We start from the raw sequence: 27,424 nt of genomic DNA, 5'->3' as shown, positions 1-27,424 counted from the left end.
GTGTCGAGGATTATGGCCTAAACTGTCATATGAGACCCATGTCCCTGCAGTGGGAACATGTAGGGGTTAATGATGATAATGATGATGATGATGATCGTTGCTGAAAATAAAGAGTACCGCGTACCGCTAATTACAAGAAAAAATGTTCCAATATTTTTTTTAATTTTGGAAACATATATCAAATATAAAAATGTTTACTTTCAAATCTATTTTGAGTTATAGTACGATAGGATGTGAGTTATTGGAATCATAAGGAAAAACGCAAGCATAGATAACTTGGCGACTGAATGCGAGGATGCAAATTCATTTGAAAAATACTTGAAGCAAGATTAAACGTGCTACACTGAATGAAAAGCGGCCTTTCCATTTAAATCATAAAAGATCTCATAAAATCTTTTCCTATTATTCATCTTCCTCCTATCCCACGCCCACCTCTTGCGTGTTAAACTGTCCCCCGCCATAGAAGTTGCGCCCCCACACGTCCACGCCCACGAACAGGTCGCGGCGGCGCGCGCCCGCCACCGCCGCGCTCGCCGACACGTCCTCCTCGCGCCACGAGTAGTTCGTGAACAGACCGTCGCACGCCTCGAAGAACGCTCTGAAACGGTTGTTATTCTAATAGGCGTACAAACTTTTTTAGAAAAGGTAGAAAAAGAGGAGAAAATATTATCAAAGCATTTTTCATCTTTTAATTTTTTTTAAATATACGCTTACTACTAAGAAGATAACGCAGTTATTTGCGAAAAACGATAATAAAATATTATGTAAGAAAACACTTCCATGTAACAAATGGCGGATATTTTCTATTTTTGTTTAACTTATTTGTGTTCATGTGTTTACGATGCAAACTTCAGAGGAGTCGAGTAACGACATATTCACCTGTTTTTCTCGTTAAGTCCATTCTGCCAATTAAGATGACCCTCGACAGTGACGCTGTCGTACCAAATGAGGACCGGCTCGTCCAACTCCTGGTGGAGCGTGGTGTGCAAATAGCGCACGAATTGAAGTAAAACGTCCGGTTTTGATATCTAAACGAATATAACCAATATTTCATTTGTATTCAATTTGAACCAACGGTATTGAAGATCATGCAACAAGAACAAATCGCTAGCCACGACATGAACGTGGCGAGAAATTTTAAACGCCGCATTTGTTTCGTCATTTGAAAAAAATACTATTATCGTGGCGGGTGTATGTAAATGAATAATATATTAATAAAAATCTTCATATTTATGACTTCGTTAAAATAGCGTAGAAATTAAATAAAAGCCAACAACAAGGACCTTATTCTCAATATTGAGCAACCACCCGTCGAACTTTAAAGTTTTCGCGATGGCAACTAGCGCGCTGGCGAGGTTCTGCCATTCACTTTCCGACTGCAGGACTCTCTCCCAGAACGCGACGCCGTCACTCCACTCCGTTATAACTGTACCTGTAACGTGCCGAATGACAATTAAATTGCCTGCAAAGAGAAATAGAATAAAATCAATCAAGAAGCGGGAATCGAACCCGCGTCCTTTACTGCATCGGCCACTATATAATTAATTTTAAATTAAGTACATTTCAGTACATTAATAATCATTTTCACAACTACTGAAACATATCTGGTTGGCTTATTAGTTAGACTTCAGTTAAAATTATAAATAATGTATGAAAAACTATACGTAAAGGTGTTAAATAGACTCTTAGACAGCCAGTGATGAAACTAGTGCACTTCATGCTCATAAACAATTGTATTATTTTTTTGCTATTATTATAAACTAGCGGTCCGCCCCGGCTACGCCCTAGATACATATATAGCCTATAGCTTTCCTCAATAAATGGGCTATCTAACACGAAAGAATGAAAGAATTTTTCAAATCGGACCAGTAGTTCCTGAGATTAGTGGCTTCAAACAAACAAATTCTTTAATATATTAGTATAGATAAATATTCTTTTTTTTTCTCGAAAGAAATTTTTTAGAGATAAAGAAGATATAAAATGTCAAAATTAATTCACCCTTCGAGAGTTATGTAACGAACACAAAAATAAAGCCTAAATAAACCTCTTCCTTTTTTTAGAAGTCTATTGAAAAAACTATAAATTTCCGAATAAAAAAAAAACAAAACAAATCCATTTAAATGCTTCCTATTACCATGATGTTACTTATTCAATTAGTATAGAAAAATACCTAAAACTTTGACTCCATGCGCGTGGCCCACATTGATCCATCCGAGAGGTGGGATTGTGATGAGATGATGACTGAAGTAAATAAAAATATCTATCCCGGCCCAGTTGTAAAATGTATAAGCATCGTAATTACCCGTTCCATCGATAATACTATGAAATAAAATAAAAATGTCTCGTATGAAATAATTCTATAATCTGTTAATTAAAATTATTTATTAATGGAATTTATTCTATGAAAAAAATTCCAGATTTTTTTTTAAATGCACATAGCACAAAATAGCCCAACTACGCCATAGTTGGACTATTTTGTGCTAAAAATATGTTTTACAAATATAAATTGCACATTTTCTGGAAGTTCGCAATATAATTTAACATTTAAAAAATTACGAACCTGTCATCGTGATAGCCATTGGCCATATCATGGCACACCAGTGTCTTTGGTAATTTTTTTTTATCTTCGCGCTTGACATCTTCCGCTTCCGGATCAAAATGACAGAACGCTTGCGGACTTTCAAGCAATATATTTTCGGGACATTTATTAATATTTATATTTTTAATTGCTGTTGCACTATGCGGTTTTAATTCCTTACAGAGTGTTCTCCAAGGTGGTGGATCTTGTAAGAATAATAAAATTTCTTCATATGAATCAAGTGGCTTACAGGTTAGTTCTCGCTGCATCCAAATTTTCTTCTCTGCCATTGTGTTAGTATTAATCTATGAAATAAAACAGATTTGCACTTTAACTATACATAAAAATTGATTGCTTACATTTAGGGATGGCTAAAACTTATTCCAATAACACTAATAAACTGTATCTTGTTTACATATTTTACTGACATTGACAACTTCAATATCTAAGGGCGGGAATATAAATACGCGACTGCCAATTTCAATTTCTAAATTCATAATGTATGCTAATCATTTGCAGATTTAGGGCAATAATCATACTCGCAATTATTCATGATTATAAGAACTCATTATAGACACACAGCATGCAAGTAATGCACTTTATTACCATTCAGATTTGGTTTAAAATAGCGTTTTACATTATTAAATTACTTACGTGTTTAAATATGAATCATTGTTCTTTATAATGAACTTGTACAATTAATCGTTTAAAATTATCCAACTAGTTAACATAGCATGTATAATTCCATTCACCTTACTCCTGTATAAAAAGTGCATAGGTACCTATGTAACTTGAATGTAAGCTATATTTATGATAAACTGCAACCGATAATATTGTTGTTGATATTTATGTATAAACACAATAAATGGAACAAAGCAGTAGTTACACTATTTTGTCCTAGTTGTGATAAGAACTGAGGAAGTGTGCAACATTTGATAAGGCTGCAATAAAGCACTGTTTCCCATAGGACAAGGATTACTAGACAATTGAGTAGAATGCAACTAGATAAGAACTATAATGTTATATACATTAAATTTTACTAGAAATATTCCCCCACAATTTCTCTAGGTCACTATTCCCTTTCATTTCAATAAATATTTGATACTATAAGATGCTGTTTCTTTTTCCTGTCCTAAAAATCCCTTAAAAATAAATTGTATATTTACTTAATCATTGTAATTTTAGTCATATAAAAAAAATAAGTCTGGTTTCAGAAAAGGTCATGTTGATGTAATATAAGAAAATATATTTAATGATTTGCAGTAGGAAGAGTTACTTGGTAAAAATTGTGTTATTTTTTGTCTTGTGTTGAAATGTTTAATTCGAACAAGTCTTCATCTTAAACACACAATAATGCAACATGTAAGCTTTGAAAAATCCTTATTTCCTTGCCTATATTGCTTTTTTATGTCCTTGTTCCATGTTACAACATAACAATTTTATGGTATGACTTTTATGTCTGGACGTAGTTGGGAGACTAGGGAGAGACATAAGCTACATTTATAATAGTAAAAAATATCTCATTACCGGAGAAAGATCCATTGTTAAGCGAATTTAGATCACACGTTCACAAAAATTTTAAATTACGATAGATGGCGCTTCATTAAAACGTGAAATGTATAACATCTGTTATATAATATATCACTTAATTAACCACGTGTGCGAAGCCGCGGACCACAGCTACTAGTGTATTGTAATTGGTAAACTGTATATTTTATCCTCATATTGTTCTGTTTATATAATTAGCTGTAATATGTCATCTTTAATATACGTTTCAGCATAGCACCTGGTTATTTACATATAAATTTTAAAGTAATGGGTAACTTGTAATTTGCTGAAATTATTCGGTGTTTCTGGCAACACGCTAACAAGAATTATCACGTTATTGAACGACGAACGTCATGCTTAGCGACAGTTGACGTTTGGCTTGTAACTTGCTGCCGGTGTATACCGATATCTCTCTCGATTTATTTTTATTCTTTACAATAGAATTAAATTATATATGAAATACTCATTAACTTACCAAATTTCGTGCTGGGGGATATCATACTATTTTTATAAAGGTATTCCTAATAACAATCAAGCTCTCTGTATTTATACAGGTATAGCAATCAGGTCATATCCGATTCTCGTTAAGTGTCGTGCTTTATTAATGAACGGACAATAAATAACAATTTTACAGTTTTGCCGTTTCGTAATCCTTATTAGGCGTTCCTAATATCGCAACTAAATCATTACTTTGGAGCGTAAACTTTTTGTTTATGCAATCAAGCAAATTTGTTAAGATTAATTCTCTTTGTTATATTTAAAACTTACTTTGTATTCATATTTCAGGTTTACAAGGGATGTAATCTATATATCCTTATCAAGAAGGTTCTAACAACCAAATGCTTAAATGGCTGTCTCTGAACAGGCTACAAAAACTTCGCGTCAGCAATTATATCATAGTTATACTGTGTCTCATCGCTATCATCCAGTTGTTTGCTTACTATGGTTACTATGAATACGATTATATTCCCAAAGAAGACATAGATAAGTATCTCTACAAGCATGTGAACCCAAATTTAGTGAGGAAGTCAAAATTAGATTGTGATTATGCTAGTATATATGAGAAGGTGTTTCCAGACAACTGGGATGTGGGGAAGCAAGTCAATGAGTTCACACCCAGTGGCATTGCAAATGGGAGCTTTGTGCCGGAGGAATGCCACCCCTTGTTCAGTGTTGCTATTCTAGTTACTTATAGAAATAGACAGAGCCAGCTGGATGTATTCATCCCTTTTATACACAATTTTTTGAAGAAACAGAAAATTCATTACAAGTGAGTACTTCTTTATATTAGTCTTTGTTATTAAGGTAACATAATGTTAATAAAACTGTTGGTGATAGATTATTCCTTCCTGTTTACATTAACATTAGAATAATTAATGTTACCTTCTGGCTTATTGGCATTTCCCCATTACTGTGTGTTCTGGCAGATAATTTAAAAAATGTTCTATATAACTACTATATAACTTTTCTTGTGTTTGGTTTCACGCGAGTATTATACATTTAGAAATTAAAAACTTTGGGGAGACTCCCCGTGACCACGCTCGCTGTAAAGTGTTCGAAACGTCGGGTTAATAATATAATGAATAAATCGCGTTTAAAATCCGTTGAAAAGTTTTTAATTTCTACTATATAACTTTCAAATTCAACTAGTGTTTATTGTGAAAAGCATGGTTTTGGTGTAAAACTTATTATATGTTATCTAATATTTATATTGATTTTCATATATGGAGACATTAATTGTTCAAGAATTTATTACATCAATCGCCTTTTATATAAAGAGATTTAAATGAAACAATCATAAAAAAATATGTATTGTTAGTCAAACTAATTTATTATAATGGCTACAGCATGTGTGGAAAATACAAACATCTGTTCCACAAATGTGTTTTATATTCATGCTTATGTTGCCTTGACTTATCTCTCTGTAATTAACTGTGAGAAAAGTACTGTGTGTAAATATATTTCATAGCTATATACCAATATAGGATTAATATTGTATTGGAATATTGTTTCAAATTTTAAAATTCCTAGATTGTAATTATACATTTTTGAGCATTGGCCCAAGTACAACAATATTTATGAAAGTATTCCATAAATATAAAATTGGAATTATCCTAATAATGCAAATAAACAGGTTTGAATCAATTACCATAAATTACCAACACTGTCTCAATTCTCTTATGATGTTTGTTTTCGGGTTACACATTACAAATGTAAATTATGTACAATATTCACTATTGTTTAAAGTTTAGAAAGTTTAGTTTAGAACATATAACCCATATATGTTCCCACTGCTGGGACACAGGCCTATGAGGGTTCAGGGTATGAGGGAGTTGCGCACATGTTGAACTTTTTTTTATTCTCAGACATGCCGATTTCTTTACCGTTTCGACTAGTGGTGATGTTCTCCACATGTGCAGATAAATTGAATAATCCATTTAATTTCTGAACGCCCACCTCAAACCCAGACTTATCGATTTTGAAGTCCGAGGTCCTCACCATTGAGCCTCCACTACTTTTTAATATGTATATTTATGTAATGTTATTGCCCATTATGGTTTTGCCCTGTAACAATTCATGTATGTTATTTTACTGTGCACCTAATACCACTGTTATATTTTAGAGTGTATATAATTGAACAGCAAGACGATAAACCATTCAACAAGGGTCTCCTATACAACATTGGAGCTAAACAGGCAATCGCAGACAAATTTCCCTGCCTCATTCACCATGATGTAGACCTGTTGCCCCTGAATGCAGCAAATCTGTATGTTTGTCTGCAACAACCTCGACACATGAGTGCAATTATTGATAAGTTTCGATTTGTTCTGCCGTACAAGACTTTAGTTGGAGGTGTGCTGGCAATACGATCAGATCAATATGTGGAATTGAATGGATTTTCTAATAAGTTTAAGGGCTGGGGAGGAGAGGATGATGAATTTGCTGCTAGGATTAAGAAACACAATTATGATATCCTGAGGTAAGTTTTCTTATAAAATTCAATTTGTTACAACACTTGATCCAGTTTCATTACATTTTAATTTCTGATTTAAGTAATTCCTATACAGAAACTAATATTTCGATTTCTTCAAGATTCCTTTGAAGATTGAGTCTTGTATGCCTATAAATATTAATGCCTATAATTTATAAATGATTAATGAAAATAAAGATAAATCACGATAAATAAGTTGTATCTTAGAGCATTATTATATGTTTGATTTTTGATATTAGGTGTGTGTAGATTCTTGTGACAATAACATAATAACTGATAAATAACACCTCAATATCAATACATCTATGTCTACTTTCCATGGCGTAGATAGTAGGTTATCTGTATATTAGCAGAAATTCTAATAGAGTTAAATCCAAGGAGTAGTCTGAAAAACATTTATTATTAACAAAAAAATTATAAATTTTTACTTTGTGATAATTTTTGTGTTTATTATAAAACTAGCATTTGCCCGCGGCTTCACACGCGTTAATTCGGAGTAGATAATAGATATTATTGTATATAGAAGCCTTCCTCTTGAATCATCCTATCAATTAAAACAAACCCCATCAAAATACATTGCATAGTTTTAAAGATTTAAGCATACATAGGGATAGAGATAGAGACTTTGTTTTATACTATGTAGTGATTACTTTTGCCCTTTCAGATTCCCGCCAGACATATCTCGCTACACAATGTTAGTGCACAAGCAAGAGCCCAAGAACATAGACAGGCACCACATAATGGCGCACACCAAGCCGGCCCGCGACGGCTTCGCTTCGCCCGCCAACCACCTAGCTTCGCTGCACACGCATCCGCTTTTTACGCGCATCACCGTGAAGACTTGACTGTTACTTAAGTGAAACACTGCACAATGAGCGGTTTCCGATTCCTCACGGTTTTTGGGAAAGTAAACCTTGTTTATTTTGTTATATCAGACACTCTTAAAAATAACAAAGAAACAGTGTGAATCTCGTGTAATACTGTGCCGGATAATTTAATGTTGGTCTTAGCCAATCTAAAGACTTTCTAGTTCTTAGGGTCACCCATAACCTTTGTGTTGCACTTATCCTAACTAAGGTGCAACAATATTGATAAAAGTGCAAACTATAACCTGTTATGGTGAAAATGTTTTGATCTGTTGGTGGTTAATTTTTTTATTTCTCTTTATTTTTTTTATTTTTGGAACCAAAAACCTTAAATCAAGTGAAATTATTTTAATTTTTTAAAATAATTTTTAGAATCAAATGTGCTTTTATATTGCTCTTGAATGTAAATTGTACATTTTTGAAATATTGATGTGTCTCGCTAAGCTAGTTCAATCAATTTGTTTTTTAGCTAAGTTAGGTTATTATTTATTTTAATTTTAAGAAAAATAAAGCAATTTTAAGATTGTCTTTAGGGGAATTAAAATTAGTAATTTTAAACAGCAGTTGTAAAAATACTCTTTACTTTAATATTGAACCAGCTCACATATTTTGAAGGTAATAAGATTTTTATCAATTCCAGACTTAAGCTTCATTGTAATGATCATAAGGACCTCATATGTGGGTTCAGGCCATAGTCCACCACACTAGCCAAAAGGGGGTTGGCGGATGTGACATGTCGAAATTTTAAACTTCGACATGTCGGTTTCCTCACTATGTTTTCCTTTTCGAGTAGTGGTGACGTAAAATATGTGAAGATAAATCGTAAAATCAATTTATATTCGATTCCATAATTTATATGATCTGCCATGGTGGTCCGTTCTCCAATGAAATAATAGTTGAGCAAGAGTTTTTTTTCGAAAATGTTTTCTATATCAAATTACACCATTTTCAAATATTTAATGGTAATAATCTCATAGCTTTCTAGTCTAAAAGCGTATTTAAGAAATACTATTAGATTTAAGGTTTAGGAGCTAATTGTTCAATGCTCAGGTATAGTGTAAGTACATAATGGAATAGATTGTTTTCACTTTTTGTTAGTTTAAAGTCATCCCACCGTTTTATGATATAATAAAATTGGCAAATGAATCAAATTGTTTCGTTTGAATAAACTAAATGAGTTGGTGACTTTTTTAGACTGTGTAACATTTCTGATGTATTTTTATCGAAGATATCAAGTAACTATAATTGTCGCGCGAGTTATTTTGTAAAAATATTTAATGCACTTAGATTGCACTTACATTTTCTCATGTGTTTATTTATTTATTCTACACCATTTACAGCCCATTTACAGTATACAGTTTTTTAAATGTTAGTAGTATTTTTAAGTAATTTTGTATGAAGTGTATGAGAGTTGAATTAAATACCTCTACCAGAAATGGGAATGTTGTTGTGATTCAAAAAAATATGCATATTTTAATGTGTATCTTATTAATCGAATGCGAAACAACACTATATTATAACACGCTGTATTTAACCGACTTTACCATGATTATATTTAATGTATGTCGTTTGATATTGTCAATTCTTGTTTTTCTATATGAATCAGTAATAGGCGATGGGTAAAATCATACATAATCATAAATATGTTATATACTCCCCCTTGAGTGAGAATAAAACGCATTGTAAACATATAGTTTTTTATTTGTAAATTTGCGGCTAGGCAAACTACTAGACATAAGAATTAATGAATAGATTATTCGCTGTTCCCAATATGGTCGAGTGTGAACTCGGTCAAGTCCCCCCAACTGGCTCCGCTGTAGAGCGCCACGGGCAGCGGCGCGGTTATACCGAACTCGCGACCGCACTCCTCCATCGTGCTTTTTATTATTTCTGTAATTTGTTCAATTCAAATTTGTCAAAAATGCTAAATGCGTACAACATGTATTCTACGAATTATAGACTCGAATGTTACATGTCTTGATGGTCACAAAAAATTGTTTTGTAGTGTTCGAAACGTCGGGCTAAATAATGGATAAATCGCGTTTGAAATCCGTTAATTTTTCATTTCTAAACCTACTCGCGTATAATCAAACAAGAAAGTACTGTATATGTTTTGTCCATCGAAGTTTCTAAGGCATAATATATACAAGTATATATAACATAAATTGTATACTACCTTAGATAATACAATAGTAGATGCTACAATGCTAAAATAAATGAGTAAAAAGCATAAGCTCAGTGACCAGCGGCGGATGCGACGCGGTCTTGCGGCAGCTCCCACAGCAGCTCGTCGTGTATCTGCAGCAGCGGCGCGCCCACCCGCCGCGCCGTGCGGCACATCGCCGCCTTGCTGACGTCCGCCGCCAGCCCTGCCGCACATCGTTTTCAAATTCAAATTATGTGCGGCAGGGCTGTTCCCAAACATAAGTGTGGCTAAAAGTTGTATTAGTGTAAATCCGGAAACGTCGTGTAGTGGCGGGACGCGACATGCAGAAGCTAAGCGATTTCATATGTTTTAATATTGTAAGGGAGACAGATAGCATAAACTAACTACACTAGATATAGTCCAAGATCCCAGAGCCGTAAGACACAACTTATTTTCTAAAGCATGTAACTTTCGGTTCACAGTAGTATCTTGTGTACTCTTTAATACCTGAATGTTTGTGGAGCTTGCCCGGTGACACCTGCGCAGGTACCAGGTGAGAAAGGTGACTAAAAATCAGAGTTACTTAACTTAAATTTTTATGACTGATTTTTATATATGTTTTATAGAATATTATTCTGAAGTCATATAAAAAAAATCAGACGCTTTCCATTAACCAAAACTTTTATCAGACGCTTTAAAGTTCTAAGAATAAATATATGAACTTAATTTATTTTAAAATGTTTGATTTTTTTTATATTTTATTAAAATAACTATTACAATGTTATATTTAATCAGTCAGACCAATTGCAATGACCAAACGACACTTAAATACAAAAATTAATCAACCATGAGTATGAAACGCGAGAGCACTATACATGTGTTTTTTTTTTTTTTTTTTTATGTCATAGCGGGCAACTGCTGGAGCTGGTGGTTTGCCTGATGGTAAGCGATCACCACCGCCCATGAACATTCGCAAAGGTAGTGCTTCTGCGAATGCGCTGCCCGCTTTTTTGGGATAAGGGAAAAGGAATGGATTAACGACTGGAAAGAAGGAATGGACTGGGACGGGTGAGGAAAAGGAAACGGGCGTTTTAGATCGAGTGAGACGATAGATAGTTATTACAAAAAAAATAAGACATTTAAAAATAAATTAAGTTCATATATTTATTCCTAGAGCTTTAAAGCGTCTGATAAAAGTTTTGGCCCATGGAAAGTGTCTGATTTTTTTTTATATGACTTTAGAATAATATTCTATAAAACATTGATAAAAATCAGTCATATAAATTTAAGTTAAGTAACGCTGATTTTTAGTCACCTTTCTCACCCGGTACCGGCGCAGGTGTCACCGGGCAAGCTCCACAAACATTCAGGTATTAAAGAGTACACAAGATACTACTGTGAACCGAAAGTTACATGCTTTAGAAAATAAGTTGTGTCTTACGGCTCTGGGATCTTACTCTAATAGGGACATATTTGCGTTGTAACACAATACGACATACAAGTATGTCTATAACCATATCGAATGTATGAAACTGATTAGCTTCTTGCAAGTGCGCCAAGCCACGACATCTATGTTTCTGGTTTAACACTAATATACCCTCTAGATACATTCGTGTTTGGGAACACGAAAATTATCACCAGGAGTAGTACCAGAATTTTAAGGTATTCTTATTGTTCAGCAGATTATTGCAAACAGAGGTTAGATAAAGAATTTAAATTTTAATCGTCTACTGATTAATTTTTAAGCCTTTCATATATTAGCTGAGATTATATATAAATTATAATAATATAGAGATAGTTTAAAATAAAACCAGATTACATTTTAATAAGCTTTTGCTGTTAGCTCTCATTTTTTACATTTTCAGTTGGCACTGCAACGGGGAACCCCACTCCACTGACAGCTTATAATCCATGGTGACACTTATCTCACCATAGATGATGATTAACTCTTTCATTACAGAGGCCGCTGCTACTATACCTTGTACAACAAAATTGATAGCTTGTCGCTGCGCATGCGCCTTGGTCGCGAAGTCATTGCTGTTAATGTTGGGAAAGGTCCTGGTGCGGCCGCTGGCCGTGCGCACGCGCCCGCCGCTCTGCTCGCACTGACTCACTACCCACCTACCGAACGTTTTCATTGCGGGAAATGTTCCTGTTGAGTTTTGGGATGATTGAGGGCGAGAATTAGAAATTATAGGTACTACAGAGAAATGCAATTAAAACAAAGCTAAAGTGAAGCGCTTGATAGTCATTATCATAAAGCTTTTCATTTTTACGTTTTTTTTTGCCTTAAAACTTACTAAGATCATTTAGTTTTTTTTTTATTATACCGCAAATTAAAATATGTTTGGTGTGCCTCTGGGTTCAATATTAAGGCCATGCTTATTAATAGTGTACATAAGTGGAAATAAACTCAGATATGACAAAATAAAAACTGCATAATTACGATTGAAGCTAGAAACAATGGACAGAGCGTGATCATAAGACACGTCGAGTATTTCCATGAGCTTCCTGCTGCCGGCGCCGTACAGGCTCGCGTACACGATGCGCTTCGTGCGCTCGCGCTCCTCCGCGCTCACACTCGCTGCCGACTTGTTTAGCCTTTACAAATTGTGCATTATGATATTGGATGGTTAGGATGTTATTTTTAAAATAGTACCGAGTTTTAAGTAATAAATGACAACGCTATTGCACATAACACATATTTATTAACTATACTTTAATTACCAAGTTTATTTTCTACGAACATGTATATCGGGCCAAATTTCACACAAACGAGTAAGTTTGAAAGTGTTTCAAATAGGATTTCAAATCTATTCAAATCAAATTCTAGGTACCTACTTAATAATTAGACCTATTAAAGTGCTCAAAATATTCGTATCTATTTCGGTGGCAATCTCACCACTTGGCGGCGAGCTCCCTGAACAGGTCGGGGCTGGCGAGCGCGGCCAGCAGGCCGGTGTCGGCGGCCTGGTGCGCGAACACGCGGCACTCCACGTGCTTGAAGTCCGCCGCCAGCAGCGCGCAGCCCGCCCGCGCCGTGTACACCGACCGGAACTTCAGAGCCACGCTTTCGACGTCTTAGAAATTATAGGCTGTTTTTATTTGCACTTTTCTTTAAAGTGTGATCTATTTGGTAACGAAAGTTACTATACTGAGAACTTTAAAACTACACAACGGATTTTGATGGGGTTATTAATAGATAGAGCGTTTCAAGAGGAAGTTTTATATGTATAATAACATTTATTAAACTACTGTACATAAACGCGTGCGAGCCCGCGGACATAATCCTAGTATTATACATTAATATTTTTCCTCAAACTTAAATCAGTTTGAGAAAAGAATTTAAAGATTAGGAGGCATTACTTAGACAATGCATTGGAAAACGCTTAATAAGAAATTAAGTTTGAAGAATTAAATTGGTAAACGATCGATTATTATAAATATAGTACAGTATAGTAGGTACCATGATCTTTCTCCTGAGGGAAGAGAACTAAACTGAACGCAGTCTTAGGTATTGCTTGTAAGTTGGGATTGCTGCACGCGATGCGACCCGTGGCTGCTGCCGTTTGTATCCTATAATTTCAACAAAACTAGCTCTACATGAAATTTTTTGAATGATATTAAAAAAAACCGCTGAAATTACTTATAACAACCGATCAATAACACATAATTGACTATAAATAACGCTACCAAGTCGGTCTGACGATCCCATTTCTGACGTGCGGCACAATGCCAGCTAGGAAGGTCGCGTGCGCCTTGTGCAGGTGGCGGTACTCCAGGATGAGGCGAGGCAGCGGGTGCACTGACATAAGACTTCGTAACTATAAGAACAGTTAGAAACCCAAAATATAATTACGAAACATTGCTAACAAATTGAAAACTTTCTAATCGGCTTGCTCGTGACCATAGTCGCTGGAAAAGTGTTCGTTGTCAGTTAAAAAAATTGTATTATAAATCGCATTAGTAATGCAAAGAAGTCCACAATTTCCAAATGTTAAATGAAACTAAAACAATAATGCTAGAAGCCTTTATTACCCATAAAGCACACCATATCCATATTTATTATTATACACCTTATTCGAGCCACATAACTCACCATAGTTTCGGAAGTAGACTTCGCTCCCTTGCAGACAGTCTCTCTAACTTTGACATTGCACTTGGTGTCCAACTGCAGCTCGTCGTACAGAATGGACCTGACCTGCGCCGCGGAGTTCACCTGGAAGCTCTTCCCGGCCGCCCTGTGGCACTCCAGCTCTATTGCCTTCATCTGTTTCAGTAACACGCCCTCCATCGATTTCAGCTTCTCGAGATCGACGCAAACTCCGCGATGTTCCATTTCTTAGTGAAATAGACACTATCATTCTTATTTAAGAACGTTACATTAAATTAAGTGAGCTGAGGAAAATTTATAATTGACAAACTAACCTAGCCACGGTAGGGAAAAGGAGTGGTTATGATTAAGTTTCTACGTTATTTTTTTCGCATTTCTGACAAACTGTAATAAATGTTTACATATACTTTATCTTTAAATAGCACTAACTGCGTCCCGCGGTTTCATTATGTTATTCCAGTTGTCCAGTTGTCTACGTACCAAATTTGATTACAATAGGTTCAGTAGTTTTGCGTGAAACAGTAACAAACACACACACATCCTTACATACTTTCGCATTTATAATATTAGTAGGATAGGATAGGAAGTAGGATTAGTAGGAAGGATAACGTAATAACTCCATTCGCTGTTTAGATTTATACCTTTTGCCATTGTGGCATCAGACAACGCATAATAGGGTCGCGGACATATTCTGATCAGCTCCCGAGGCCCCTAGACCTTGGCCCCTTGGTTGTATTACTCAGTAATGCGATAAATAAAACCGAGGGCATTTCCCCTGGGGCCGTGGGTATCTATGCAAGAATACCCTCCTCAAAAAAAACGCAACGTACTATAACGTCACTTGCAATATTTCCCCTGCTCCTAACACCATTCCCACCTGCAATAACAGGAAGTACAGGCATTTCGACATCCACAAAGAGCTTCCAAAGCTCCCTTTCAACGAGCTCTCTGTGCAGTGTGGCCGCGCACAGTGCCAGCGACGTCATGTACCAGGCGCACTTCTGCAGGACGCAGGCTGTTGCGATCGTGTACTCTGCCTTGAAGTTCAATAGCTGCTGTAGGTCGGAGAAGTTTTCCGGGGTATTGTCCGGTTCTATCAAACTCGCACCTATCTAGACATTATATTTAAAATCATTATAATGGCGGTAGTTTATGAAAAAATCTACCTAATAGTATTATTCTGAGAATTATAGGGAAAAAATAGTAACGTAATTAAAACGTAATAAGAACCTTAGCATCGAATATATTTAGATTCAATTTCAGTATTGAAATATCGAAACTTGCAATCAAGTAAATTAACACATGCTTCATGTCATAGCTGATTATTTTCCGATTCATTATTTCGTTGATAGTATTTCTGAAAAAATGAGAGGATTCTATAGGTGCAATGTTTCTGATTGAACACGTAAACGTTACAAAGCTCCAAACGTACATAAAGCTTTTATCATTTCCTTTGAAATAGTAAAAATAATTATTAATCATAAACATGAGTCCTTCAGCTGTGCAGCTGTCGTCGGTGTGGTGACTGTTCAGTTGAGAGAATCCATTGCTGAGAATATAAAATACTAATGTTAACCAGCACAATTGACGCATAAGCAAGACAATGCGGTAGTATCAATAATTAATGTTTATAATAAACAAATCGTACCCATACACTAAAGTTACCACCACTTCTTGAGTCTCCGTGTTATGCAAGTGTGTTAAACATTGGGCTAAATTGGTTTCATTCACTATAGTTATGTTATACGTAATGTCTTTTACATGAATTTGAGATTTTATCGGCGCTATAAACTTGGCTTTAATATTTTTTTCTTTAACCTTATCATCCCTCTGCTTTTTAGGAGCTTTTACACAGTTTTTCATTACAGTAATATTAGTATTAACATTAACGTCTACTCGTTTATCAATTATAGCATCGTTTTTGTTTTCTACTTCATTTATATTATTAATCGTTTCGATATTTTCCTCTACTGGTTTTTCATTGATTTTATTTCTCGGTTTCGAATACTTCATGACGCCATCTTTATTGGCTAATTGTGCCTGAATTGTTTTCTTTTTCTTGTTATTTTTGGGTACTTTTTCCATTGTAATTACTCTTGTACTGTTTTGAATAGCGTTGTTGTTATTATTAACTACAAAATGTTGATCACGTACATCGACATTACCACAGTCAATATCTTTTAACCAGTCTCTAACAGCTGTTGTATATTTCTTTTTTCTAAAATTTGGTTTCTTATCTAATGCTGTATTCGATTCTGCTTTTGTTTTGACATCATGTTTTGCAGCTGTATGTTTGATTCGTTTATCTTTCACATTTTCTTCATTCTCAAAATTAATGCTCGTACCGATATTTTCTTTATCTAAGTGAAGTGTAAATAGTGGAGCGCTATTACTGGGGATATCCGTGACCGAAAATGCATTTGAATTTGTATTGAAGTCTGATAATAGATCTGTATCAATGAAATTATTCCAATCCACTGCATTTGTATTATCAATTACATTAGTTTTTTCATTAATATTTATTAAATTATCACATAAAACATTACTCGTGATCACTGGAATAGAAGAAGTTTGAGGAATGGCTACGTCGATCGCAGATTCAATTAGTTCCATATTCGTAGGTATTGGTGTAACTGTATCTGCACATTTTTCTACATTGGAACTACTTGTGTAAATTGTATTATGTTGATATTCGAGAGTTTGCTGTTGGGAGTCACTTTTGTCATTGTACCTAAGAAAAATATCTTATATAAATAAATATCAGTATTTTTCATAATTTCCATAATAATAAATTTAACATAATATCATTATCATCATTTTTATATAAGTATGTTATGCTTAGTACTACGATTTGTGGTATGTAAAATTCATTTCAGCAGCAAATGCATTATTTATTATCATACTATTTATGTGATGAAGAGTTATTTAGATACTTGTAGAAAGGATAACTGTACTACCTACTAGATTTGAAGGGAACAGTCTTCTTTCTAAAAGATTATAAAAATTCGAACATGCGGCGGGTTTAGTACCTGCATTTTTCGCCGAACTATTATTACTCATACCGTATGATCCTACCTAGACAATCGAATTTTTTCTACCCTTTCGTTTTAATGGCCTAAGGTACCCTCCACGGCATGTTGAAACGTTAGTTAAACATCGTAACCCATATAACACAGTATTTAAATGATAACAATGTCGATGGAACCCGGATTTTGTTGAACATTACTTTTTAGTTTTATATCATAAAAATTCTAATAAACATTAAAAAAAAAATACATTTGTGCCCTAGCGGTCTAAGCGGTCTTTGCTGTGTTATAACGACGGAAGGGCTCTGGTTAAAATCTGGATTAAAGATCAATTTTATTACATTCCTTAGAAATATAATCGTATGAAACTAAAAAGTTAAATTTCAACCAAAAGATTGTAATATGGAAAAGCAACTTACGAAATAATTATTTTTTTATGATGTGGCGTTTGAGGTTGTGGTTGCCTTTTATTTTGGTTTTCTTCACCATATGCACATAAACTGCGATGACGCTCTTGGGGATAATTAATACAATATTATGTATAGTAAGGTATCTAATAGATTAAATTTATAACAGCATCTACCTCGGGTCTACCAATGATCATGTTCCTATCTGCGTCCATGTGTATAGGTACACTTACCTATTTGCAAATTTATTAAATTGGACAAAACTTTTTGTCCAAATGCTGACAAATGTTCTTTATATGTCCTGCTGTTGAAATGTTCATTTCCCTCATTATTACGTTTATACATTATTGATAAATGAAAGCAAAGCCCAAAAGTATATACCTAAAGCAACAGTAAAACTTGTTTTACAACGGTAAAGATACAGTTTTTCCTTTTAAATTTTCCCGCTTTTTTCGTTGAGAAGATTGTATTTTTTTTTTAATATTTAATGGCTTGGTTACGAGACCTTTAAACCAAAAGAAGATTGTAGATATGCTTCACCGTTCACAAAGTACTTCTATTGTCTACGTGTAGGTGTATTATAATTAAAAAAATAAATAAATAAATAAAAACGTAAAAAATTAACACGGTTTCTAATAAAAACCGAATCCACATTTGTTTGATATTAAAGTGAAAAAGTCACACTCATTTTAAAACAAAATAGTTCACATTAAAGACTTTTTTATTTTCTATAAAACTTATTATATATATATTATGTAAATTCACACAACACTCTACACGTACACAGAGTAAATTGAAACGAAGGTCGTCAGTATTTGTCAATATTTTCTTGCTAAGCTGAGTGTCAAATGCCATCTGATTGACTGATTAGCAAACAGTGATAAATGTCAGACTTATGTGGAAATACAAAGGCGAACACAGAAACTGGATCATTCAAGGAAAAACATAATTTTAATCAAATATGTAATTTTTGTCACTATTTAGATAGAAATACAAAATAACATGGCATTGAACTTGGAAAGTTGCGACAGCTTGCCTCCTGACGAGGAGCCAAAGTTAAAATATGATAGAATGGGTAATGACGTTCAAAATATACTATTAAAAGATGCCGTGAGCTGTATCTGTGTGCATACAAAGTTTATATGTCTCGGCACGCAATGGGGCGTAATACACTTATTGGATCACGAAGGAAATACAGTACCCATATCCATGGACAACAATCAGAAAGATTTACAGGCTCACGCGATCGCCGTTAACAAAATATCAGTAGATGTGAATGGAGACTACATTGCAAGTTGCTCCGACGACGGCAAAGTGCTAGTGTATGGATTATACACGGATGACAATACCCATAACTTGACTCTGGGTCGTGTGGTCAAATCTGTCGCCTTAGACCCGTATTATTTCAAATCAGGTTCTGGAAGAAGGTTTCTTACTGGTAATTAGAAAATTAAAATGTGCAATACATTGCCTAATACAACAAGTAGAAAAATTACCTCATACATTCTACACTAGTATTATAGAATCATGTTATAATAGTATTATAGAAGCATACATAATTCTGTTTTTCCAATTAGATTCATAAAACTATTAAAAAAAATATTCACAACTTATTATTTCATCTACAAAAATCATCTTGCTAATATGACTTCAATTATTTACTAAAGGTTAGTTTATTGAATAGTAGGTATCTAAAAAATTTTTTCAAAATTTTGCTTTATTGGGAATGCAATAAAATAAAAAAATGGTTATTTTTCCCTCTGCTGGCGGTCTGTAATAATACTAAAATATGAGCTTATTATTCAACATTTCAACTGTGTTTTTACACGATTTTTATTAGCTTCACCTGTATGTTTGTTTGTTTGTAACCAACTTCTTTGGGCGCGATTTTGACCCACTTTAAACGGCAACGTTCAAACTTTGTAGATTTATTGAGGACCGATGACAATACACTAATTTGATAAAATTATTCCATTTTTCAATTTGCAAAATATGATTTTTGCTAAAGCGTGTTTTTTAGTTTTTTTAAACTATTATTTATTATTCTATTATGTTTCAATCAAACTATCACATCATTTTCAGTACAAAATGTTCAGAGTTGAACACAGGCGCAACATGTATGAATGGAGGACCTCTTTTATCCTAAACATCCCCATTTTAGATAAACAGGAGTACTGTATTTGTATTTAAGTTAAATATAAAACCAAATTAGTAGTTCATCTTTATTTTCAAATTGTCCATTATCCAGACATAAAATGACAACAGTCAAGAGATAGAAATTGGTATCATTTCCTGAACTTATTACACTGGTAGTAAACATATCTTCTTGAGATTAAGATGGGTGTATTTTTTTATTACAGGTGATAATAAATTAACACTTTACGAAAAAACATTCTTGAACCGCCTGCGCAGCACTGTCCTTTGTGAATGTGAAGGATATGTGCAAGCCATTGCCTGGCATGATCGTTTCGTTGCTTGGGCCAGCGAAGTTGGTGTTCGTGTGTACGACTTAGTCCCAAGATGCTCTCTAGGTCTCATTCAATGGGAAAAAGCTCCAAATCGCTCCATAGAGGACTTCCGCTGTAACTTACTGTGGTCTGCTCCAAAAACCCTCATGATAGGTTGGGTAGATACTGTACGTATATGTGTGATACGAAAAAGAAACCAAATTGAGCTACAAACACGAGATGTGACTGAATATTTAGTTGATCCTGTTTATACTTTTCAAACAGATTATTTTATTAGTGGCCTGGGCCCTCTTGAAGATCAACTTGTATTACTAGGCGTACCTAAGGAACCCGACGCTGAAAGCGGGAAAGCTCAAAGGCCTGTACTGTCAGTCGCAGATTATAAAGATTGTGACTTCTGTGAAGTTTCCACCGATAGTTTAAATATTCGGGGGTATGAAGAGTATTCATGTAACGACTACTACCTGGACATTCTGATTGAAGAGAATCGATTTTTTATTGTATCACCAAAAGACATTGTTATAGCTAGTCCCTATGATATTGACGATAGAGTGAACTGGTTAACAGAACATGGAAGATTTGAAAAAGCGATTACCGTTTTGGAAGAAGTCGGTGGAAAAACGGCAAAGCATTCAGTGGTGACTGTTGGAGTTCAGTATTTAGACCATTTGATGTTTGAGCATATGTATGAAGAAGCTGCAATTTTGTGTGCTAGAATATGCAAAAATGACAAAATATTATGGGAGAATCAAATACTTAAGTTTGCTGAGGTTAACCAACTTCGAACAATAAGTCCTTATGTGCCCCGAAATCCCGATCAAGCTCTAAGTTCGCATATGTACGAATTAATATTTTACGAGTATTTAAAAGTAGATCCTCAAGGATTTCTAAAATTAGTAAAGGAATGGAATCCTGGGCTGTATAAAACTGGGGTTATTATTAAAGAAGTTTTGGAACACTTGTTGACAACTGAAGTTGATAAAAATATTTATTTGGAAGCATTAGCTCTACTTTATTGCTATCAAAAGAAGTATGATAAAGCATTAACTGCTTACTTAAAGATCCAGCACAAAGATGTCTTTAAGCTTATTATAAAACACGATATGTACTCTGTGATATATGACAAAATTCTAGACTTGATGAATCTTGACTGTGATACTGCTATTCCACTTTTATTATTTGACAAGACAAAGGTGCCCGTAGAAGTTGTGGAGAAGCAACTACAGAATCATGATTTGTACCTTTTTAAATATCTAGATGCTTATAGTAAAGTTGAACCGAACGGGCGTTACCATGGAAAGCTTGTTAAATTGTATGCAAAGTATGCTCGCGAAAAATTACTGCCTTTTCTAAAATGTAGTGATAACTATCCCATCCAAGAAGCTCTAGATGTATGTCAAAGCAATGAATTCTACCCTGAAATGGTTTTTCTACTCGGCCGAATAGGAAACACGAGGGAAGCATTACAAATTATCATTGAAAAGCTACAAGATATAAATCAAGCCATAAACTTCTGCCAAGAACATAATGATAAGGAGCTTTGGACTGATCTTATAAAACAGACTGTTGATAAACCAGAATGTGTCACTTTGCTGCTAAAGAGGATAGGTAATTATGTAGATCCCAGGATGCTCATACAAAACATACAACCTGGATGTGAGATTAAGGATCTAAAAGAGTCTCTGGTGAAAATGATGTGCGATTACCATCTACAAATGTCTGTCCAAGAGGCTTGTAAAGTGATAACATTGCGAAATTATTTTGACTTGCATGAAAAATTGATCATGAATCAACAGCGAGGTATATCTGTAACTGACGAGTTTATGTGCTGTGTCTGCCAGGGGAGAATCATAATGAGGGACCTTTCAAATGCTTCAGATTTAGTTGTTTATAATTGCAGACATTCATTTCATATAGAATGCTTGCCTGATGGTGTATGCAACACCTGTAGTGTTTGCAGTGCTGTTAAAATGTGACCCATGATCTGCTCAAAGTTAATTAGGACTCATATAATTATATAAAATAGTATTTTTCCAGTAATGTACCTAATTGCAATATTTATATTAATTTAAGTTCATTCAAATAAAACATCTAAAATTATGGTGCTTTTGTAATAAAATGAGGTGGCTTGTATATGTTTCCTCATCTAACATCATTAAAAACTGAAATAAACCTTATCAAATTATAAAGATTTTTATGTGGACCCAAAATTATTGATAAGTATAAATAATATATTTTTAAATCTCGGCTTTCTCTAATATGTTAACTAACTACTAATTAATTAACATGTTACAATATCATGACAATGAGTAATAATGTCGAGATTTAATGAAATTAAAAATTTGCATAAAATTAAGAATATACTGGATATTTTGATATAAAGTATACAGTAAATACGCGATCGTATATGATAAGGTATAAGGCTTCTTAAAATTGAATATTGGGTTTTCAATTCACAATTATAATAAATTTAATAATATCTAAAATAAATCAGAAAAGTAAAATTAATTAAATACTTTTATAACGTTAAAACATTTATTATCTATACTCAAATCTTGAAGTGACTGATTGTGCGTAAATTGAAAAGTGGCAACACTGACACTTATTGAAACGCGCATTTATTGTTTATTCCCATGTGGTGTCGAAAAATGGACGCGCACACGATTCTCTAAGGTTTTGAAAATGTTTTTCTTTATTGTTTACATGCGTTAAATGGTTAAAATTTTAAGTGATTGTTTAAAAGTGTTAAGTGAAAATGACAGAAATGCCTCCTTATCTCGCAGTTAATGATGAGGATAATAACAGTGATCAGACTGATAGTGATTCCTCGGATTATGAAGACGATTTACCTTTATGTTTTAACCAGCCTAGGCATACAGAGCCAATAAAAGGTGCTGAACGAGAGGAACACACGTGGAGAGTAAAGGAGAAGGTAGGAATCCATTAGTAGACATGCCTAGTGCGTCGTAACTGCGTAACAAAACACGCAGGTTCACGATGTCATGAAAACAAACGCACATGGGGCTCCAATGTTTTGGTATTATTTAATAACTTTGTCGGTTTCCTTTTTTTATTTCAAGATATTATTCAATCAATTACCTTATGTGAAGACAATAATAAACATCGCATTGGCAATGAATGCGACGACTTTAAGCAATGTAGATAATTTAATAAATGTTATTATTGAATGGCATTTTTTTATTTTCACTTTAAATCATACATAATATCTATAAAGAAAATTAAATAGTAATAATGAATAACAGTGAGAACAGAAATACCATAACATTTGTTTGATAATATAATACCTTATAAACCTTGTATACCTTATTGTAAAAAAAAAAACAAAAATATAACAGATTTTATTTAATAATAAATATATTGTTTACATTGATTCCTGTCAATCATTTTAAAGATTTTTTTATTTTAATTTTTTTTGATATATCAAGCAAAGGAGCAGGTGGACCACCTGATGTTTAGTGCTCACCACTGCACTTGTAACACTAGAGATTTTAAAGGTGCTTTGCTGGCCTTTAAGTGACACATACACTCTTTCCTAGAAGTATGAATCTTTACATACTAATATAAACTAGACTTTAAAGTTTGTCTCAAGTTTTTGTGATTTATATACCTTCACAATTGTTCATTTTAAACATGAAATAATTATATGTTCTACCATGATATATTTTTACAACCCATTGCTTATTCGACATTGTTTTAACATTATGATTGTTTATACACTAGAATACCATATATAAGATTTTGAGCTAAAATTATCATCTATTAGTATTTCAGTTGAGTGTGACATTATCCACAGTCCTCTCACCTAGCCGAAGAAGATATCATGGATTTTCCTTTACAAAAAACAACATACTAACAAACTATCATAAAACCCATAAACTTCACATTTGTTTAATCGAATTTTTTAAAGATAAATATGAGTTACGAAGAGGCAGTTGAGTATAGTTTAAGTATTTATTGTTATAAATCTATTTACAGTACAAAACACACTGTGTGGCCCTCGTCCTGTGCCTCAATGTAGGTGTGGACCCACCTGATGTTGTGAAAACACAGCCATGTGCAAGACTTGAATGCTGGATAGGTATGTTTCTCCTTCAAGAGAATTCTTTTTTATATACAGACTAAATAAATGGGCTTGAACCAAGTGTTAAAAATGTTGCACAAAAATCTATCTATCACTACATAGTTGTATAATTTCTGAGAGAGGCACATTCTTGCTCAATGTAAATTTATGAAGTGAGTACAGGAAAGAACAGGAATAATTCATGTTCAAAAATGTAAATGACTTTTGAGGTAAGATGGATGAGATTAAGTTTTAATTGTGATTCAATAAATTTTGTATACAGATCCAAACTCCTTGTCTCCAACCAAAGCTCTGGAAACAATTGGTCACGCGCTACAGTCACAATATGAGCGGTGGCAGCCGCGCGCGCGCTACAAGCAGTCTCTCGACCCTACTAGTGATGAGGTGATGTAATATATGTATTAAATAGTTTAGTAGTGCTCAATTTTAAACCTGTATTAAAAATTTTTTATTTGAGAGATCCTACTACAGCATTAATGAATATATGGAAGACAGAAAATTCATTATATTTATTATATATACATATAAGCTATGTAGAATTGACATGATTTTAAATTAACAATGTTCCAAGTTTTCTGCGGTATTTTCTCTGTAGAAATTGCATTTCGAAACAGTGGTAAATGTTGAAACTGTAATGACGATAAATACAATTCTATAAGAAGTCTACATAAACAAATAAATGTTTGAGTTTGAGTTCAATATGTGTGACCCACTTTTAGACATAGACATAGGCAAACTTTTTAAAGGATTATTTGTGAAATTAACCACCTATAAGGCTAATCTATCTGTACAGATCCAATCAAACTATTTTGTGTGACAGAGTAGTAAGCATCATTCAAACCATCTGTTTCAAATATTTTGAATCATATAAACATACTAAATGAAATACTTGTATGTCAATAGAGAAATTGGAAAGCCCTAATGCAAATTTAAGTCTCATTTTAGCAATTGTTCATACACATTGTATTATTAGTATCTAAATGATGATTTAGACATTTATTTGGATGTATTATTTTTTGTTTTGTTGGTGACAAAAATTTTTTGATTATGAAAGAAATTTTTTTTTTTTTTTGTATAACATTTTATGTCTTATCGTTACAGTTGCGACTAGTTAACATTTTGCTACCTTAATAATAAGTAAAATGATATCACAAATTAAATGAGTTAGAAGGAAATGTTCTTCTAAATTTATAATTAATGAATCAAATTAGAGTTCAGTGGCAAACACTAAATAGCTATGAATAACGCAAATGAGGTAATTAGCCCTGGCTGAAGCACTGAGTGTTGGCTAGTGCGACCTTGTGCGAATCAGGGCAGTGGCTGCGGATTAGCTCACTTTGCCTAATTTAATGATATACTGGCTGATGTCATCAATTTTGTGAGGACATTCAATACATATGTTGTGTGTGAATGCATTTTATATTTTTATAAATTTGAAACCCAAATAGATTTAAATGCCGAATAATGAATAAAATAAAAATATAAATCATTTTGTACATAGATGATAAAAAAATTATGCAACATTCTTTGCCTGCTTAATGGAATTATAAGAAATATCGAAAGATTATCTGTTTAAATATTTATCGCTACGTTATTTTTATTTATGTAATGTGAATATATTTAATACAATATAATATGCTAAAATTAAAGGAATTGTTTTGATAATTGCATTATTGATGTCATTTTTTCAGATAGATAGGTTTTCGTAACACCTTACGATGTCTATACAAATGTGTGTTTTTTAAATCCATGTCCGAAAATTGAGATAGAAGAATAATTTTTTTTTAACATAATATGATGATCATACAAAGATCTAACAAGATATGTTCGTATGTGACAGATTAAGAAGCTGTGCTGCTCACTGCGCCGCAACGCGAAGGAGGAGCGCGTGCTGTTCCACTACAACGGACACGGCGTGCCCAAGCCCACCACCCAGGGCGAGATATGGGTGTTCAATAAGGTGACGATTCATTCGCTTTGTAACTATGAACTGTATTTCCATGAAATAAAGTTGATATTTGAAAATATTCAAAGTTCGTTAGGATTTATCATTTATCGACATTTGGACCTAGTCATTGTACAAGAATAAAAGAGGCCTACAATGTATTCTTTCTATAAATTTAAATTTTCTTGGAATATCGCATTTATTTAAAAGAAATTCTTCATAAACAATCAAAATATTATATAACATAAGAAAATATACATGCATAAAAAATATATTCAACTGTGTTTCAACAAAATGTGTTAAAATTATCAAAATTGAGAATGAATGATAATCAATGTAAATAACATGCAATTTCATTTCATATTCACATATAAAATGATATGTGCGTTCAAGAATATTTAAATCAAAACTAACTCTAGCCCTAACACTAAACAAAGGTTTATGATGTAGGCGTACACGCAGTACATCCCGCTGTCGATGTACGACCTGCAGACGTGGATGGGCGCGCCCTCCCTCTACGTGTACGACTGCTCCAACGCTGGCGTCATCGTCGACAACTTCAAGCAGTTTGCTGAGCAGCACGAGCGGGATTACGAGGTACCTATGCGATGAGGGACAACTATTAGTGAAGAAATTATTACTATTATTAATTTAAAATAAGATAATAATTTATTTAAATTTGATTTTGAATAAAATTAAGTATTAGTGAAATGAATAAAATAAAGTACTAATGAAAAATTTTTATTCATTTACTCTCTATTCTTAGTTGAATTGCATACTATGTATGATTCTTTGGTTAAAATATGTACGGGCTAGCCGTACATCCTGATTCAGCGCTTTACACGACTGTCTTCACTTATGACTTATTAAGTCAGTCTGCAATAGCGACTCGTGTAAGGCGCTCGGGGTTATATATCATCATATCATTAATCATTATATCATCAAATCAAATATCAATATACGAACATCATATCAAGCAAGAGTGTATGTATTATCAGCCCATACATCCTCTTTTTGGTCCTTCGAGTGATATCAAACATAAGAACCTCTTTTTGGTCCTTCGTAGCCTCGAACCTCGCGTGTGAATCCTCTTTTTGGTACAGTGCGTGAGTGTACTTTGGTGAACAGTGCATACAAACAGTGCGAATAGTGTAAGTGTGTGGATTGTGTTCACAAGGATTTAATCTATTATCAAGTCTTAAGTAAGTCTTTCACAAAATTTTTATCATGTC

General features: G+C 33.7%; 5 protein-coding genes across 6 annotated transcripts in view; 3 read left to right on the top strand and 2 right to left on the bottom strand.

The window, feature by feature from the left end:
• LOC119832451 overlaps window positions 1–3,605 on the bottom strand; it is an 8,801-nt gene extending 5,196 nt beyond the window's left edge. The window contains exons 1-6 of one of the 2 annotated variants that reach the window (XM_038356120.1): window positions 3,233–3,605; window positions 2,561–2,883; window positions 2,171–2,319; window positions 1,284–1,432; window positions 880–1,028; window positions 433–598 (exon numbers count right to left, since the gene is read on the bottom strand). In XM_038356120.1, coding sequence (XP_038212048.1) covers window positions 433–598; window positions 880–1,028; window positions 1,284–1,432; window positions 2,171–2,319; window positions 2,561–2,868 — 921 coding nt within the window. In that variant the 5' untranslated portion in view covers window positions 2,869–2,883; window positions 3,233–3,605. Of the gene's footprint in view, window positions 1–432; window positions 599–879; window positions 1,029–1,283; window positions 1,433–2,170; window positions 2,320–2,560; window positions 2,884–3,006; window positions 3,098–3,232 lie in introns of those variants that run through there. The other variant, XM_038356119.1, reaches the window with a different exon arrangement.
• Window positions 3,606–4,497: 892 nt separating this feature from the next.
• Window positions 4,498–9,673, top strand: LOC119832549 (beta-1,4-N-acetylgalactosaminyltransferase bre-4-like). The gene is made up of 4 exons (XM_038356213.1): window positions 4,498–4,641; window positions 4,913–5,396; window positions 6,750–7,106; window positions 7,783–9,673. The coding sequence occupies exons 2-4, from the start codon at window positions 4,966–4,968 to the stop codon at window positions 7,961–7,963; spliced, it is 969 nt and encodes a 322-aa protein (XP_038212141.1). The 5' UTR covers window positions 4,498–4,641; window positions 4,913–4,965; the 3' UTR covers window positions 7,964–9,673.
• A 3-nt stretch (window positions 9,674–9,676) lies between these two features.
• On the bottom strand, window positions 9,677–16,329 carry LOC119832408 (DNA polymerase nu-like). Its single transcript, XM_038356081.1, has 10 exons — window positions 15,910–16,329; window positions 15,122–15,356; window positions 14,230–14,471; window positions 13,824–13,954; window positions 13,597–13,706; window positions 13,033–13,210; window positions 12,577–12,731; window positions 12,109–12,282; window positions 10,228–10,353; window positions 9,677–9,874 (listed from the first exon to the last, which is right to left on the bottom strand). The coding sequence occupies exons 1-10, from the start codon at window positions 16,327–16,329 to the stop codon at window positions 9,738–9,740; spliced, it is 1,908 nt and encodes a 635-aa protein (XP_038212009.1). The 3' UTR covers window positions 9,677–9,737.
• Window positions 16,330–18,541: 2,212 nt separating this feature from the next.
• LOC119832394 (vacuolar protein sorting-associated protein 41 homolog) lies at window positions 18,542–22,324 on the top strand. Its single transcript, XM_038356067.1, has 2 exons — window positions 18,542–19,115; window positions 20,038–22,324. Exons 1-2 carry the CDS (start codon window positions 18,680–18,682, stop codon window positions 22,119–22,121), a joined length of 2,520 nt encoding a protein of 839 aa, XP_038211995.1. The 5' UTR covers window positions 18,542–18,679; the 3' UTR covers window positions 22,122–22,324.
• Window positions 22,325–22,759: 435 nt separating this feature from the next.
• Window positions 22,760–27,424, top strand: part of LOC119832407 (protein raptor homolog) — a 16,173-nt gene continuing 11,508 nt past the window's right edge. Inside the window, exons 1-5 of the mRNA XM_038356080.1 lie at window positions 22,760–23,077; window positions 24,142–24,244; window positions 24,510–24,631; window positions 26,088–26,207; window positions 26,643–26,789. Coding sequence (XP_038212008.1) covers window positions 22,901–23,077; window positions 24,142–24,244; window positions 24,510–24,631; window positions 26,088–26,207; window positions 26,643–26,789 — 669 coding nt within the window. The 5' untranslated portion in view covers window positions 22,760–22,900. The remainder of the gene's footprint in view (window positions 23,078–24,141; window positions 24,245–24,509; window positions 24,632–26,087; window positions 26,208–26,642; window positions 26,790–27,424) is intronic.

This window comes from Zerene cesonia, chromosome 15 (genome assembly GCF_012273895.1).
Source record: "Zerene cesonia ecotype Mississippi chromosome 15, Zerene_cesonia_1.1, whole genome shotgun sequence".
NCBI lineage: Eukaryota > Metazoa > Arthropoda > Insecta > Lepidoptera > Pieridae > Zerene > Zerene cesonia.
Note: the sequence above shows the minus strand (reverse complement) of the source record. Positions and strands in the feature narration are given on the sequence as shown.

What these genes read in the sequence shown, in the direction of transcription:
- LOC119832549 (XM_038356213.1), top strand. Translation starts at nt 4,966, where the DNA reads ATGCTTAAATGGCTGTCTCTGAACAGGCTACAAAAACTTCGCGTCAGC. An exon ending in AAACAGAAAATTCATTACAA is followed by an intron (nt 5,397 to 6,749) that starts GTGAGTACTTCT and finishes GTTATATTTTAG; the next exon opens with AGTGTATATAATTGAACAGC. An exon ending in CACAATTATGATATCCTGAG is followed by an intron (nt 7,107 to 7,782) that starts GTAAGTTTTCTT and finishes TTGCCCTTTCAG; the next exon opens with ATTCCCGCCAGACATATCTC.
- LOC119832408 (XM_038356081.1), bottom strand. Translation starts at nt 16,329, where the DNA reads ATGGAAAAAGTACCCAAAAATAACAAGAAAAAGAAAACAATTCAGGCA. An exon ending in GGGATCGTCAGACCGACTTG is followed by an intron (nt 13,707 to 13,823) that starts GTAGCGTTATTT and finishes TTGAAATTATAG; the next exon opens with GATACAAACGGCAGCAGCCA. An exon ending in CATTGTTTCTAGCTTCAATC is followed by an intron (nt 12,283 to 12,576) that starts GTAATTATGCAG and finishes AAAACTCAACAG; the next exon opens with GAACATTTCCCGCAATGAAA.
- LOC119832394 (XM_038356067.1), top strand. Translation starts at nt 18,680, where the DNA reads ATGGCATTGAACTTGGAAAGTTGCGACAGCTTGCCTCCTGACGAGGAG. An exon ending in TGGAAGAAGGTTTCTTACTG is followed by an intron (nt 19,116 to 20,037) that starts GTAATTAGAAAA and finishes TTTTTATTACAG; the next exon opens with GTGATAATAAATTAACACTT.